The 14,259-nt window shown below is 31.8% G+C and overlaps 3 protein-coding genes across 3 annotated transcripts; 2 read left to right on the top strand and 1 right to left on the bottom strand.

Annotated features, from left to right (window-relative positions):
- Positions 1-525: 525 nt before the first annotated feature.
- Positions 526-5,875, top strand: LOC123920474 (protein RAE1-like). Its single transcript, XM_045972729.1, has 11 exons — positions 526-760; positions 841-927; positions 1,006-1,083; positions 1,826-2,019; positions 2,140-2,281; positions 3,171-3,251; positions 3,571-3,699; positions 3,798-3,875; positions 4,439-4,510; positions 5,020-5,100; positions 5,545-5,875. The coding sequence occupies exons 1-11, from the start codon at positions 713-715 to the stop codon at positions 5,590-5,592; spliced, it is 1,038 nt and encodes a 345-aa protein (XP_045828685.1). The 5' UTR covers positions 526-712; the 3' UTR covers positions 5,593-5,875.
- A 2,685-nt stretch (positions 5,876-8,560) lies between these two features.
- LOC123920453 (protein RAE1-like) lies at positions 8,561-11,837 on the top strand. The gene is made up of 11 exons (XM_045972708.1): positions 8,561-8,685; positions 8,933-9,019; positions 9,098-9,184; positions 9,898-10,091; positions 10,199-10,340; positions 10,435-10,515; positions 10,763-10,891; positions 10,992-11,069; positions 11,147-11,218; positions 11,325-11,405; positions 11,520-11,837. The coding sequence occupies exons 1-11, from the start codon at positions 8,650-8,652 to the stop codon at positions 11,568-11,570; spliced, it is 1,038 nt and encodes a 345-aa protein (XP_045828664.1). The 5' UTR covers positions 8,561-8,649; the 3' UTR covers positions 11,571-11,837.
- Positions 11,838-11,935: 98 nt separating this feature from the next.
- Positions 11,936-13,310, bottom strand: LOC123920464. Its single transcript, XM_045972718.1, has 4 exons — positions 13,018-13,310; positions 12,570-12,680; positions 12,334-12,414; positions 11,936-12,231 (listed from the first exon to the last, which is right to left on the bottom strand). Exons 1-4 carry the CDS (start codon positions 13,258-13,260, stop codon positions 12,148-12,150), a joined length of 519 nt encoding a protein of 172 aa, XP_045828674.1. The 5' UTR covers positions 13,261-13,310; the 3' UTR covers positions 11,936-12,147.
- Between the last annotated feature and the right edge of the window lie 949 nt (positions 13,311-14,259).

The following is a 14,259-nucleotide window of genomic DNA, read 5'->3' as shown; positions in this document are numbered from 1 at the left end:
GGAACACTCTTTGTATGAGTGACCATATGAGAAGTTATCAGAAAATGCGCAAGTGAAGACGAAAATATTGAAAAGACTCTGTTTGGTTTGCAAAAACATTCAACAATTCTTAAAAATAGTATAATTATGTTACAATTTATGTTTGTCGCGAAAGCAAGAGTAAGAGTTGATGCTCTTACAAACCAACCAATTTATGTCTTCGTGAAGCCAACCAATTTAATTCTCATTTTTTTCCACTGGTATTCGGCATAATCTGGTTTGATGGTCAGTTATGACATTAAGTGGTTCATTCCAGCCCACTTCGGGATCGTAGTCGCAGGTAATCGAACCGTGATTTTTTTTCTTCTCCAAATCCAGCGTCAATCACTACTTAAATAACTAACAATTTATTATTCTCAAGAGTATTTGATTTGAAAAGACTTAATATTTTTTTTACAAAAGATTTGAAAAGAAGAATTCAAAAAAAAAAAAGATTTGAAAAAGAAAAAAAGTTTAATTTTGATATATATTTTCCGCTCTGCAACGGCACTGAACTGAATCAACTATTATCAAGTGCGTAAAAGTTCCGTCAAAATACAAAAAAAACGCTGCGTAAGTTTTAGGCGGAGACACTGTTTAAAACCCCTATTCCAACCTCTTTCTCTCTTCACTCACCGCAAATCCAATCCTCTCTGTTTCTCTCTCTCTCTCTCGGAACGATTTGATCAACACCATGTCAGGTTTCGGAGCCACAAACGCAAATCCAAACAAATCCCACGAGGTAATCGATTATTTATCAAAGCTTTTTCAATCTTTTTCAATTTATATATGATTTACAACAAATAACGCTTCAATTTTCAGGTTACGCAACCACCAACTGATTCTGTTTCGAGTCTTGCTTTCAGTCCCAAAGCCAATTTCCTCATTGCTACTTCTTGGGACAATCAGGTGAATGATTTCTTTGAATAACTACTTCTCTTTCATTCAATCATGATTTCTTTCATTCACTAACCATTTCTTTCATAGGTTCGATGTTGGGAGGTTTCGAAGAATGGAACTGCTCTTAACACTACACCCAAAGCTTCTATTTCTCATGATCACCCCGTAAGTACTACTACTCTTTTATATTATTATTCCATACCTATGAAGTACTGACACAGACACAAACACCGGACATGACATTCACAATGACACGTCAACATCATTGATAATCAGAGAAAATATAAGTAATGGAATATAATTATGACCCTTTTTGGATAATGATTTGATTTTCGACTTATCCTATAAGCACTATTACTTTTATAGCAAAACCTAAGATAAAGTTAAATTCTTTTTGTATAAGGTATAAACTCTTTTCATAAGCTATCTTAGAAAACTTATGAACATGTCATAAATTGTTTTCGTAAGTTCTCCCAAATAGTCTCATAAGTTGTTTGGATAGACTTATTTTTGCTTATGCGAAACAACTTATGCAAATAAATAAGTTTTTATGTATTATTATAACTTTTTCAATGTAGTTTATGAGAAAACAGTTTATAAAGATACAATTTTTGTTAGTGAAAACTTATAAATTAACATAAAAGTTTATTTATCTGCATAAGCTATTTTCATAAGCTAAAAAATAAGCCAAATCCAAACAGGCCCAAGTTCAAATAAAGTCGATTCAAATGGACCTTATATGTGTTGTTGTTATTGTTGTGTTGGTGTTAGACACCAATACGTGTCAATTAGTGGACACGTCTTTAAATTAAAGTGTTAGTGGCTCGAGTTGTGTTGGTTGCAGTTGCTAATAGTTTGAGACTCGAGTTGTTTTTAATTGAAACCAAATTTATGTTTGTTGTTGAAGGTCTTGTGCTCTGCTTGGAAGGATGATGGAACCACAGTTTTTTCTGGAGGTTGTGACAAGCAGGTCAAGATGTGGTCGCTTTTGTCTGGAGGGCAACCAGTGACTGTTGCCATGCATGATGCGCCCATCAAAGAAGTTGCGTGGATACCCGAGATGAATCTCTTAGCCACAGGAAGCTGGGACAAAACCGTAAAGTATGTATATTCATTCCTTTTATTCAGTTACTGTCTAAAGAGCCTAGGCTTTTTTTTTGTATTAACAACTGGAATTTGCTGTTTCGCAAATTATTTTATGCTTTATTTTCTGCTTGTTAGGTATTGGGATACTAGGCAGTCCAATCCAGTGCATACTCAGCAACTCCCTGATCGCTGTTATTCGATGTCAGTGAGACATCCTCTGATGGTTGTGGGAACTGCAGATAGGAATCTGATTATCTTCAACTTGCAGAATCCACAGGTGATATTTTATTCTAAAATAAATTTTCATAATGTGTTGTTTGTAGCTTTGTAAGGAGTACGTTGGTGTTCTAATGTAAACTATGAGTTTTATACTTAAGAGATGAAGTTGCAACCGTGAATTCTATTCAGTTTCCAATTGGGTTAACGGGTTCCTGCTTGTAATTTTTCATCATCATGTGAAATCTTATATGTTTGTTATCGACTCAAGAGTAATCTGTGGTTTATAATATTTTTATTAATATAGGAATTTAGACAAGTGAACTACTGTTTTGTGGCAATCCCTTGATTTCTCAAAATTTTCACTTGCATATCTGAATGCTCTTTACCAGAACTGAATCCAGATTATTCAAACTTAGTAGTATCACACCTAGGAAAAAACCCTAGATAACAATTAAATTATTCAGTACAAGGAATTCATTATGCTAAAATAACTTGGTAGTTGTCTTGATACCCATGTTTTTCCATACTACCATGATTAAAATTTTATTATCTACTCATAGCATATGGATTACACCTTATGTCTTTAAGAAGCCTAAAAGAAAACATATGGAATTTTTACATAATTGCTTATTAGAGAAAATTGAGTAAACATATAGTGAACTCATGGAACATGCAACCCAAGCTGAACATGAGTGTCCTCGTTGCCACTTTTTTGTTTTATCAATAATGGTTTTATATTAATTCAATTTTGTTTAATGGTTTTATATGTCTGATTGTCTGTTAAAAACAGTTTTGTTCTTCTTTCCAAATTTACCGTGTTTTTATATTTCACTTTTTCTATGATTTCTAGTTTTCATCGATTTATAATATTTGAAGAGCTATTGATTTCAATGAATGTCGATTTTAATTGTTTTATTTTCTCGTAACTTGTGTGGAATTCTCAACAGACTGAGTACAAAAGAATAGTATCACCCCTGAAATACCAGACAAGATGTGTTGCTGCATTTCCAGATCAACAAGGCTTTTTGGTATGCATTCACTCCTCACTTACACTGTATTGCAGTATTTAGACAATTGGGTTATCAGTCACTATTTGCTTGAAAACGTTTGCACTGATACTATCAAATGACAAATTGAGGTCTTATTTATCGAAATAGAACCATATAGGGAGTGAAAATTGAACTTTATGCGCACATACATTTCAAAACTCAAACACCATTTTAATCAAACAGTTCCATATATCGCTTTTACGCCATTAGGTTTTTTCTTGGTTTCATTATCACATAGATCATTGCTGTATACACACTGATCTCCAGGCTGATACTATTGTGTATTGTTTCTCTGCAGGTTGGCTCAATAGAAGGAAGGGTTGGAGTACATCACCTTGATGATGCACAGCAAAGCAAGAATTTTACTTTTAAATGCCACAGAGAAAGCAATGACATATATTCAGTCAATTCCTTAAATTTCCATCCTGTAATACACATTATAATATCAAAATTAGTTAAATTTCATTTGGAAATGTGCATTCAATATCCTTTTGTATAGGACCTTATTGATGTCTTTGTGTTCAGGTACATCACACTTTTGCAACTGCTGGATCTGATGGTGCTTTTAATTTCTGGGATAAGGACAGTAAACAAAGACTCAAGGTTCTACATTTTTTCTAAACTCTCCTTCTCACTTGTCTTTTCTCTCTGAATACAAATTATGTAATTCCAAAACACTAATTTTTTGCATGGTCGGGCATAATATGATCGGTAACTCCTTATTAGTTTTGAATTAATTAGAATGTTAGTCTATGACGTATTTAAATAAGAGGAAGGGATTTGACAGGTGAGAAGGAGGTGCAAACCCTTGAAGGTCTGTCTGTAGTTCATACCATAACAAGGGGACTCTTCCCTAGTTTTTTCTAATAAAGATACTGATTTCTTCCGTAGTTCTGTCTGTTATTATTCCTCTTGCTAGTATTTTTCACGGTGGGGTTGTGTGGACACTTGATCTCTAATTTTCTTTTTATCACTTCATAGGAAAATGGAAGGAGGAATCCTTTCAATATCAGATATAGGTGTTTGCATTTCTGTCTGGGTTCTTAAAGCCCTAATTACTGTATTGACCATGTATCAATCTAGAAAGAAATACAGTCTTCTTTCCGCATTTGGCTATCCATTTAAAGTTATTTACTGATATTTCATTTTATAATGTGTTTTTGTAGGCTATGCAAAGGTGTAATCAGCCCATACCCTGCGGTGCATTCAATAATGATGGTTCCATATATGCTTACGCGGTAAGCTTCGTATTGCTGGTTTTAAAATTGTAGTTATTTACTTTCTATGCAATTTTTTTGGTTCTGTATTTACTATAATCAAATAACCAAGTAAAGAAAGAAATTGTATGTATTGATGGGTTCACAGTTACTAGCTTTATAATTGGATCATCAGAATAATTTCAAAATCTTAATTCATAATTATCAGTGGGCCATTTTGCAATAACATCATGTTCCACACTTGTCCTAGCCATTTTTTAATTAATTTTCTGCTGATTGAGTGTATGCAAATATGCCCATTTGTCACTTGGATTAGATTTTGAAGCTTAAACTGTAAGTTTTACTTTTATGCATATGCAATAGAGTGATTAGTTGATTCCTGTTAAACGAAGAAATTTGGCATGTTGTTCTCTATGAACAATCCTTTAAAAACATCACAAGTTTCTTGCTTTTTACGGACATGTTTGATATGTCCCTTCAATTCAGTTACCATAATTCAGCTCTGAAACAACTTTTACACATGTCTACAGGTTTGTTATGATTGGAGCAAAGGTGCAGAAAATCACAATCCGACTACCGCAAAGAACTACATTTATTTGCACTTACCACAGGTAACTTGTGCATGCATGCTTACAGATGTGCATACTTGTGTTTAAATTTTTGAAGGATCTTCCAATGCACAAATTTAAACTAATTGGATGGATGAAAATGAATGAATATGTAATCTAATGTATAATCTGTACAAGAGTCAATTGCTTCTTAATCGTAAATTAGTTGCACAAATAATATTCTTTCATTTGGTGTATCTTAAGTACTTGGAAATAATGATATATCTGCTCGTAACATTTTATTAGACTTTTCAGAAGGTATCCTCCCCTCTCTCCAAAACTAAAAACAAGTTGAGAAAAGCTTCATTAATCTTAGTTTTCATTCGCCTTTATTTATCATAATGCAATGCAATGGACCAGCAAGTTTATTCTTGTATAGTTTCCTTTCCATTTTCCCATTGAAAAAGCTAGACAGTTCAGGATTAACTGTTTTTCTCATTGGAGCAGGACACTGAGGTTAAAGGCAAGCCACGAGCTGCATCGGGCAAAAGATGAAGTTTGGTGTTAAAGGTTCTGTGTTTTCAGTGCATTCATATCAGGGATTGGACACAAGAAGAAACATATCAGTCGTTTAGTGTTTTGGTGCAACAGTTAAAATGATTAGATTCTAACTCATTCTTTGGTTTTCATCTCAAGTTGTCTTTCTTTTATCATGAATCGTAAATTCGTAATGTCTTTTCTCTTACATAGAGAAACAATGTAGGAGGCTTGCCTTGCCGTTTTTTGTTATGAATGTTATCGTCGTTTAATGATATATATTTCATCATGTTTTACCTTTTCGAAAATTGGTGATGCTGTTGAATTAAGGTATAAAATTAAAAGGACCAATCATATGGGAAATTACCTTTCATAAAATATTATTAAAAGTGGCTCTAAATATCATCTGCAACTATGATAAGTATTCAAATAATTATTTGACATTTGGAAAGAAAAATTATGGTAGGTGTATTTCTAACGGATTTAGATTCTTGAGTAAAGTGAAAAAAATTAAGGGTGTTATAACGTACTAATAATATTTACCTTTGATTTATTAATTAAAAGTTAATATTACTTACTTTACATTCTAAAGTGAATCACTCACTTTAGAGTAGTCGGATCCATTTCTAACATGACTTGAATATCTATCGAAGAATTTAAATTTGTTTGTAATAGAAGTATTTGGACATAAGCAATTGGGGGTAGGGGGCAAAATTGCAATAAACATTAAAATGGAGGCCCAAAATATTTGATTTTAAAATGCAGGGACCAATTTCGTTAGTATGGTAAAATAGGAGAACTAAAAGTTTAATTAAAGAGTAATGCTATATAAAGCGAAAATATTTTCGCAAATTTCCACGAACCGCTTGAATATCCTCTCTTTTATCCGCTTGAATAGAGACCCACCGTTCATCAGAATTTATCAATACTCACTCCTCTAAATATGCTCATCACTCCTATAAAGCACATATTAGAACAAACAATACCAGATTTTACACACACAAAGATTTAACTACACCAGATATGTTTCAAGATTTCAAGGAACAAATAGGATCAAAACAGAGAGTTCACGAGACTTGTAATTATAAATGTTTTAATTCAAGAAAAGCTCAAAACAATTCCAATTTTTAATCACTCGTGAATCGGAAATTGGTTCTTATTACAGATCAGTAGAGTTTGTTAGGCAGATCAACAACAATTTCTTCATTTTTTTTATTTTGTTTTTAATTCCGAACCATATTTACACTTGTCTTTGAATAAGAAACCTTCATTTTGTAATCGTAGTGTTGCCAATTTTAGTGATAAAAATGAGTTTATCCTGATGGAAAACAAAACCAGGAGCTTTACTTGATGAATGTTTAGTGAGAAGAAGAGATAGGTAATGTTGAAGAGATATGAAAATTAGAAGAAAATAAAAAACAAGCATAGGAGTGTTGGACAGAGAAGGATAGAAATAGAAATTGGAGACACGTCATTCGCGATGAGGCTTCGTGATAAATAATTCGCTGTATGTAGCATTTTCCTTAATTAAATCTTTTAAAGGATTTACACCATCAATGTAAATTAATTTTATACTGACAACCAATAAGAATGATTCAATCTTCCAATTATATCAAGAAAGTGAGATGAATTGACGGACAACATGACTATTATTAATTGATAACATAAAAAAATATTACACTATTAATACATATTCTTTTTTCTCAAATATATTATCGACATACTTCATTTGTCGGATTGCAACACATTTGGAGCATTAGCTGTTTAAAATTCTCTTTTATATATTTTTCAAAACGTTTGTTTATAGACCAGTTACCTATTTTATCCTCTCCAAACTTATTTTTTTGGACAAATTATCCTCTGCAAACTTAATAATCTTTCTAATCTACTATCATTCATATCTACTATCATTCTATGTAATTTTACTCTAATAATAATTTTCAGCAGTTGTAGAATATATATATATATATATATATATATATATATATATATATATATATATATATATATATATATATATATATATATATATATATATATATATATATATATTTCCTCCGGTTTCAAATATAAGAAAAAAATATCTTTCTAGGTTCATTGAATCATGTATTTGGTCTACACAAATGATTCAATGAACCTAGCATATTTGAGACCAGAATGAGTATATAAGAAAAAAAACAATAAAGAATTATGTCCAAAGAATAAGAAGAAAACACATAAAAATAAGAACAAAACAATAAAAGATTATGCAAAATATTTTATTTTTTTTGGTTTACAATGTTGTCACTTGTCAATGAGGATCGAACCAAAGACCTCATGCATATACTAACCAAATTCCTCACCACTAAACCAAACTCACTACAAAATAAGAAGAATGCACATCAAAATAGTATAATTATTGAAGTCTATATATACTAATTACTATTAAATTTACCAAATTACCCTAAATATTTCTAATTTAATAGTAACTATCTTATTCCACTAAACATGCAAAAAATTATAATCCTTATTTGAATTTTCCTCAATTTTAGAAACAAACAACACTTTTCCCCCCTCAATTTTCCTAAATATTTGTCACTAAAACATAAAAAAATTGGATAAATATTTGTGATTGATAATTATAATTTATTACAAAATTCAAACACAAAACATATGTTTATCACAAATTAATAAGTTAAATATATTAATTTCTTCATATTTTTTAAATTAAATTTTAAATAATTTGAACATATCAATTATATATTTTTTTTTATAGTTAATTATTTAAAAAATATACAGGGACAATAATTTTAATAAAATTGATTTTTTAATAAGTTTTACAAATTTACTGAGTTAGAGTTAGCAGCTATGTGACTTGATTTACACGCGATTCAAATAATAATAATAATAATTTGAAATATTTAGTAGCTTAAAAGTTCCGTCGTTCGTAAAAGTTAAGTCAAAAACCGCGTAAATTATAAGGCGCAGAGACTTGTTTAAATAACCAGAGTCTCATCTCTTTCTTTCTTCAAACATCTCTCTCTCTCTCTCTCTCTCTCTGTATTGCAGCAGTTGTTGAACAACAGAACAACAAACATGTCTGCAAACAATAATCCAAACGAATCGTACGAGGTAATTACTAACCGTTGAATGTGTTGTTGTGTTGTTTGAAGTCCCACATTGCTTAGGTGAAGTGTATAAATATGTAAGGGAAACTCACGATATGAGCTAGCTTTTGGGAATGAGATACGAACATATTAACACTAACAAACAACATTATTATTATTATTATTATTATTATTATTATTATTATTATTATTATTATGCATGCGTTTTAATTAAATCTCTATTAATGTGTTGTTTCCTATTCAATATTCAGGTTACGCAATCACTTGCTGATTCTGTTTCAAGTCTTGCTTTCAGTCCTAAAGCCAATTTCCTCATTGCTACTTCTTGGGACAATCAGGTTTGAGTGATTTCTTCTTTCTTTCATTCTTTCTTCATGGTTTCTTTCATTCATCATTCACATTATCTTTCATAATAGGTTCGCTGTTGGGAGATTTCAAAGAATGGTATAACTAAAACTGCTCTTAACACTACACTCAAAGCTTCTATTTCTCATGATCACCCTGTAAGTACTTAATTATTACTAGTATTGCTTTTCTATTTCAATGCTTTTACATCAATTATCGTCATTATCAAGACCTACGACTGACACAAACACCGGACATGACATTGACACATCGACATAAGTAAGTAATTGAGAAAATACACATAATGCCTTTTTGGATAAACAACTTAATTTGTAGCTTATAGCATAAGCGCTTATGTAGAAGCTATTTCAATAGTAAAAGATAAAATTAAGTTAAATTGTTTTTGTATATATAAGCTATCTTGGAGACCATATGAAAATAAACAAAAACCGTTGGGTTTCAAGTGTGAGTGGTTGAGTCTCATATCGACTATATGAATGGGAAGAATGTTGGATTTATAAGAGAGGTGACCTATTAACCTAATGCCTTAGGGTTTTGGATAGAGATGTGACGTCTCTCTCTTGTGGTCTTGGATGTTTCTACCGAGCTCCCTCGAACTCCCCAACAAAAACAACTTATGAACATGTCATAAGCTATTTTCATGAGTTATCTCAAACAGTCTCACATTTGTTTATGCTAGAAGATAAACTCAAATAAGCCAATTCAAACAGATCTTGTATGTTTTTTTTGTTGTTTCGGTGTCAGACAGGTGAAATAATGGACGCGTTTTTAATTTTAAAGTGTTGGTGCTACATAGTTTTGAGACTCGAGTTGTTTTTAATTGAAACCAAATTTATGTTTGTTGTTGAAGGTTTTGTGCTCCGCTTGGAAGGATGATGGAATTACAGTATTTTCTGGAGGTTGTGACAAACAAGTCAAGATGTGGCCGCTTTTGTCCGGAGGGCAACCAATGACTGTTGCCATGCATGATGGGCCCATCAAAGATATTGCATGGATACCAGAGATGAATCTTTTAGCCACAGGAAGCTGGGACAAAACCGTAAAGTATGCATATTTATTCTTTTTATTCAGTTACGATCTAAAGATTCTTCGGTCTTCTTCGAATTAACAACAAATTTGCGCGACATTTCATTTATTATATTCTGTGTTAGGTATTGGGATACTAGGCAGGCCAATCCAGTGCATACTCAGCAACTCCCTGATCGCTGTTATGCGATGTCAGTGAAACACCATCTGATGGTTGTGGGAACTGCAGATATGAATATGATTGTCTTCAACTTGAAGAATCCTCAGGTGATATTATTTGAAGAGTTATTAATTTCATTGAATGTCGATTTTAGTTGTTTTATTTTCTCGTAACTCGTAACTTATCTGGAATTCTCAACAGACTGAGTACAAAAGAATAGTATCACCCCTGAAATACCAGACAAGATGTGTTGCTGCATTTCCAGATCAACAAGGTTTTTTGGTATGCATTCACTCCTCACTTACATTGTATTTGCTTGAATTTTTTTGCACTGATACCATCAAATGACAACATCTAGGTCTTATTTATCGAAATAGAACCATATAGTAGTAAGTGAAAATTGTACTTTATGCTCACATACATTACAAAACTCAAACACTAAACAGTTCTGTGTATTGCTTTTACGCCAATAGGTTCTTTCTTGCTTCCATGCCGATACTATTGAGTATTGACTATTGTTTCTCTGTAGGTTGGTTCAATAGAAGGAAGGGTTGGAGTACATCACCTTGATAATGCACAACAAAGCAATAATTTTTCTTTTAAATGCCACAGACAAAACGATGACTTTTATTCAGTCAACTCCTTAAATTTCCATCCGGTAATACTCTTTATAATATCAAAATTAGTTAAATCTCATTTGAAAAGTTGCGTATTTAAAATCTTTTTGTATAAGATCTTATTGATGTCTTTGTGTTTAGGTACATCACACTATTGCAAGTGCTGGATCTGATGGTGCTTTTAATTTCTGGGATAAGGACAGTAGACAAAGACTCAAGGTTCTACATTTTTCCTAAACTCTCCTTCTCACTTGTCTTTTCTTTCTGCTATTTCATTTTATAATGTGTTTTTGTAGGCTATGAAAAGGTGCAGTCAGCCTATACCTTGCGCTGCGTTCAATAATGATGGTTCCATATATGCTTACGCGGTATGCTTCATATTGCTATTTTACAAATTGTAGTTATTTACTTTCTATGCAATGCAATTCAGTTACCGTAACTCGGCTCTGAAACAACTTTTATGCGTGTCTACAGGTTTGTTATGATTGGAACAAAGGTGCAGAAAATCACAATCCAACTACTGCAAAGAACTACATTTATTTGCACTTAACACAGGTAGACTTGTGCATGCATTCGACTGACAAACTTTATTCTTGTATAGTTTCCTTTCCATTTTCCCATTGAAAAAGCTAGACAGTTCAGGATTAACTGTTTTTCTTATCGGAGCAGGATGATGAGGTTAAGGGCAGGCCAAAACCTAGAACAACGGGTAGAAGATGAAGTTTGGTGTTAAAGGTTCTGTGTTTTCGGTGCATTCATAGCAAGGATTGGATACAAGAAGCAACATATCAGTCGTTTAGTGTTTTGACGCAACAGCTAAAATGATTAGATTCTAACTCATTCTTTAGTTTTCATCTCAAGTTTTCTTTCTTAGGTTTGCGTATTTTGCTATTCAGCGGGTGTACTTTTATCATGACTTACGGAGAATTGATGTAAGAGGCTTGCCTCGTTTTTTGTTATGAATGTTATCATCGTTCAATGATATATATCTCATCATGTTTACCTTTCGAGCTATCCTTTAGAATATATATGGAAACATGTAAAGATTAATCACATTCCATTCCGCAAAATATGATGAAGTTGAATTAAGGGATAAAATTAAAAGGACCAATCATACTAATTTTGAAATTCTTTTTTACAATCAATCAAATGTGAGAATGTTATATTTTATTTTGTCAAGTCCACAAACAAAGCAATCTGACTAATATTTAAATACACGCGAGTAACATTTAAATACACGCAATTGCAAATTGAATAAACCAAGCTAGTAATTAAACAAAACACACACTGCCAGAGATTATTGTTTTAGTGACACAGACTCTATGGTCTTGCATAGCTCCTCCAGTTTCTTGATCCTCATTCTTTCACTTTCTGTCAGCATCTATTAATAGGAAAAAATTTTCAAATTGGTAAAGGCATACATTACATTGTTACCATAGTAGTTAGAAACATGAAATAACATCGTAAGAGTTGAGTACTATACCTCAGTTAGCGTCGCTACCAAATGATTCTTCTCTTTGTTCTTGTCGTTGAAAGTATCTAAGGCTTCTTTATACTCTTTCTCCTATTTAGTGAAATTTTAACAGGTTAGTTTTCACTCTTACTTTGTCATATATGAACAAATTTGTTCCAAAATTTCCACGAAAAACAATGCAGAATAGTAAAAGCTTGATTCTGATGGTATTAAAAAAGTTATGGACATGTATGTAAGCATCATACCTTTTTCTGGTAATTCTGTCCGAGTTGCTTTAAATCTTTGTTAGCCAAGTCAATCTTCTTACGTACCATTGCAACTTCCTTTCTCATAGGATCTTCCATAACTTCAAGCTCCTAGTAGATTATTAAAAGACAAAAAGAACAAATGACTTTAATGATTCGTGTAACTGATACAATTGAACTTCAAGAACTGAAGTTTTCTGCTATCAACAATATGGAAATATAAAGAAGTAATAGAAGAACGGTTTACAAAAATGACAGTCCGCTCAAGAAATTTTGTTCAGAAAGTGATAGTAAGCAATCTTGATTGGATTGCTCATAATTTAAGTTCGGTAAATCGTGCTTAAAGAAATTTTTAAAATAAACTTTAAATTTGAGTTGTCTAATGTTTATCGAGCAATCCAACTTGCTGACTGCGTGACTGCATGTATTTCCTAAACAAGGAACTTACTTCCCAAATGTGAGCCAAACGCCTCGTCTCTTCTTCAGCGCGTCCAAGTTGAAGTTCAACTCTCTCTTTCACCTCCATCTTTCTCCTCTCAATCTCTTCTTCCTTAGCTTGAAATGTCGAAATGGCCAGCTTCGAAACATCCTCATCTTCACATTCTTCTGTTGAAAATCTCCCACTGCTTCCAATACTTCCAAGGTTCTTCATTTTCTGCATTTTGCCTCTCTTTCTACAAATTAGACACATATTCAAAACTTACTCCTATTCTTGTCTTATGTTTATGTCTGTTAGCATCTGATTGTTTTGCTTTCACTTCAACATTCCTTCTATCCATCTCAACTACTAGTTTTCTCTTGTGACTTATAAAAGAAGTAAAGAGATTTTCAGAAACTCTTTGCCTTTATTATGATAATCTCTGTTATAGTAATATTGGTCATGTATTAATCTGCTATTGAATCCATATTAATACTTACTTTATGATGAGGTTTTATATAGTTGGCCACTATGAGATACTTTAAAACCTTTGCTTTTCTCAAAAAGGAAGTTACAATCTTATATTCAAAGTCAGATAATAGGCACCAACTTCTATTCCTTCAAGTTCAAGCTAAAGATATGTATTTAATTATTTTTGTCATAATTTACTTACCTCACGACCGAACTCTAGATTACCAATTTTTTAATCAATATACTTAAGTTTCTTTGCTTAGCATTATAGACAGGAAAATATAATAACTTTTTGTTAATTAGACTAAGTTTTGTCATTTAAGTAATTTTTTTTTTATCTATTCAAATGAATGAGTATTTTTTTTTAGTAAATTAAGAAAAATTAATTACCAACTTGGTTTTTTTAGTCACAATGCTCTGATTCTTAACATTGTAAATAAAGTATGGTAAGAATTTTTCCTTGTCAAGAAAGGTTAAATCCAATTACCTTTTTTTTTTTTTTTTTTTTTTCATACTGTATTTTTTTTAAATGAATTGGATCTCGAGAACTCATTAGAATCATGAAAAGACTCATACTCAAATAACGCTTATAAAACTACTTACATATTATTCACCAACAAGTCCTCATACCGATATCGAGATATGAACTCACCGAATTCCTTGTAAAATATAAACGAAGTCCTTATATTATTATTATTATTATTATTATTATTATTATGTGAATGATTAAATTATGACGAATTCGAAGTATTTTGTCAATAAAATACACTTTAAAATTTCAACAAAAATTATAGTATTAGC

This window comes from Trifolium pratense, linkage group LG1 (assembly GCF_020283565.1).
Source record: "Trifolium pratense cultivar HEN17-A07 linkage group LG1, ARS_RC_1.1, whole genome shotgun sequence".
Taxonomy (NCBI): Eukaryota; Viridiplantae; Streptophyta; class Magnoliopsida; order Fabales; family Fabaceae; genus Trifolium; species Trifolium pratense.
Note: the sequence above shows the minus strand (reverse complement) of the source record. Positions and strands in the feature narration are given on the sequence as shown.

What these genes read in the sequence shown, in the direction of transcription:
- LOC123920464 (XM_045972718.1), bottom strand. Translation starts at nt 13,260, where the DNA reads ATGTGTCTAATTTGTAGAAAGAGAGGCAAAATGCAGAAAATGAAGAAC. An exon ending in GTTTGGCTCACATTTGGGAA is followed by an intron (nt 12,681 to 13,017) that starts GTAAGTTCCTTG and finishes ATAATCTACTAG; the next exon opens with GAGCTTGAAGTTATGGAAGA. An exon ending in GACAGAATTACCAGAAAAAG is followed by an intron (nt 12,415 to 12,569) that starts GTATGATGCTTA and finishes TTCACTAAATAG; the next exon opens with GAGAAAGAGTATAAAGAAGC.
- LOC123920453 (XM_045972708.1), top strand. Translation starts at nt 8,650, where the DNA reads ATGTCTGCAAACAATAATCCAAACGAATCGTACGAG. An exon ending in AGCTGGGACAAAACCGTAAA is followed by an intron (nt 10,092 to 10,198) that starts GTATGCATATTT and finishes ATTCTGTGTTAG; the next exon opens with GTATTGGGATACTAGGCAGG. An exon ending in GTTCCATATATGCTTACGCG is followed by an intron (nt 11,219 to 11,324) that starts GTATGCTTCATA and finishes GCGTGTCTACAG; the next exon opens with GTTTGTTATGATTGGAACAA.
- LOC123920474 (XM_045972729.1), top strand. Translation starts at nt 713, where the DNA reads ATGTCAGGTTTCGGAGCCACAAACGCAAATCCAAACAAATCCCACGAG. An exon ending in CAGATCAACAAGGCTTTTTG is followed by an intron (nt 3,252 to 3,570) that starts GTATGCATTCAC and finishes GTTTCTCTGCAG; the next exon opens with GTTGGCTCAATAGAAGGAAG. An exon ending in TTTATTTGCACTTACCACAG is followed by an intron (nt 5,101 to 5,544) that starts GTAACTTGTGCA and finishes TCATTGGAGCAG; the next exon opens with GACACTGAGGTTAAAGGCAA.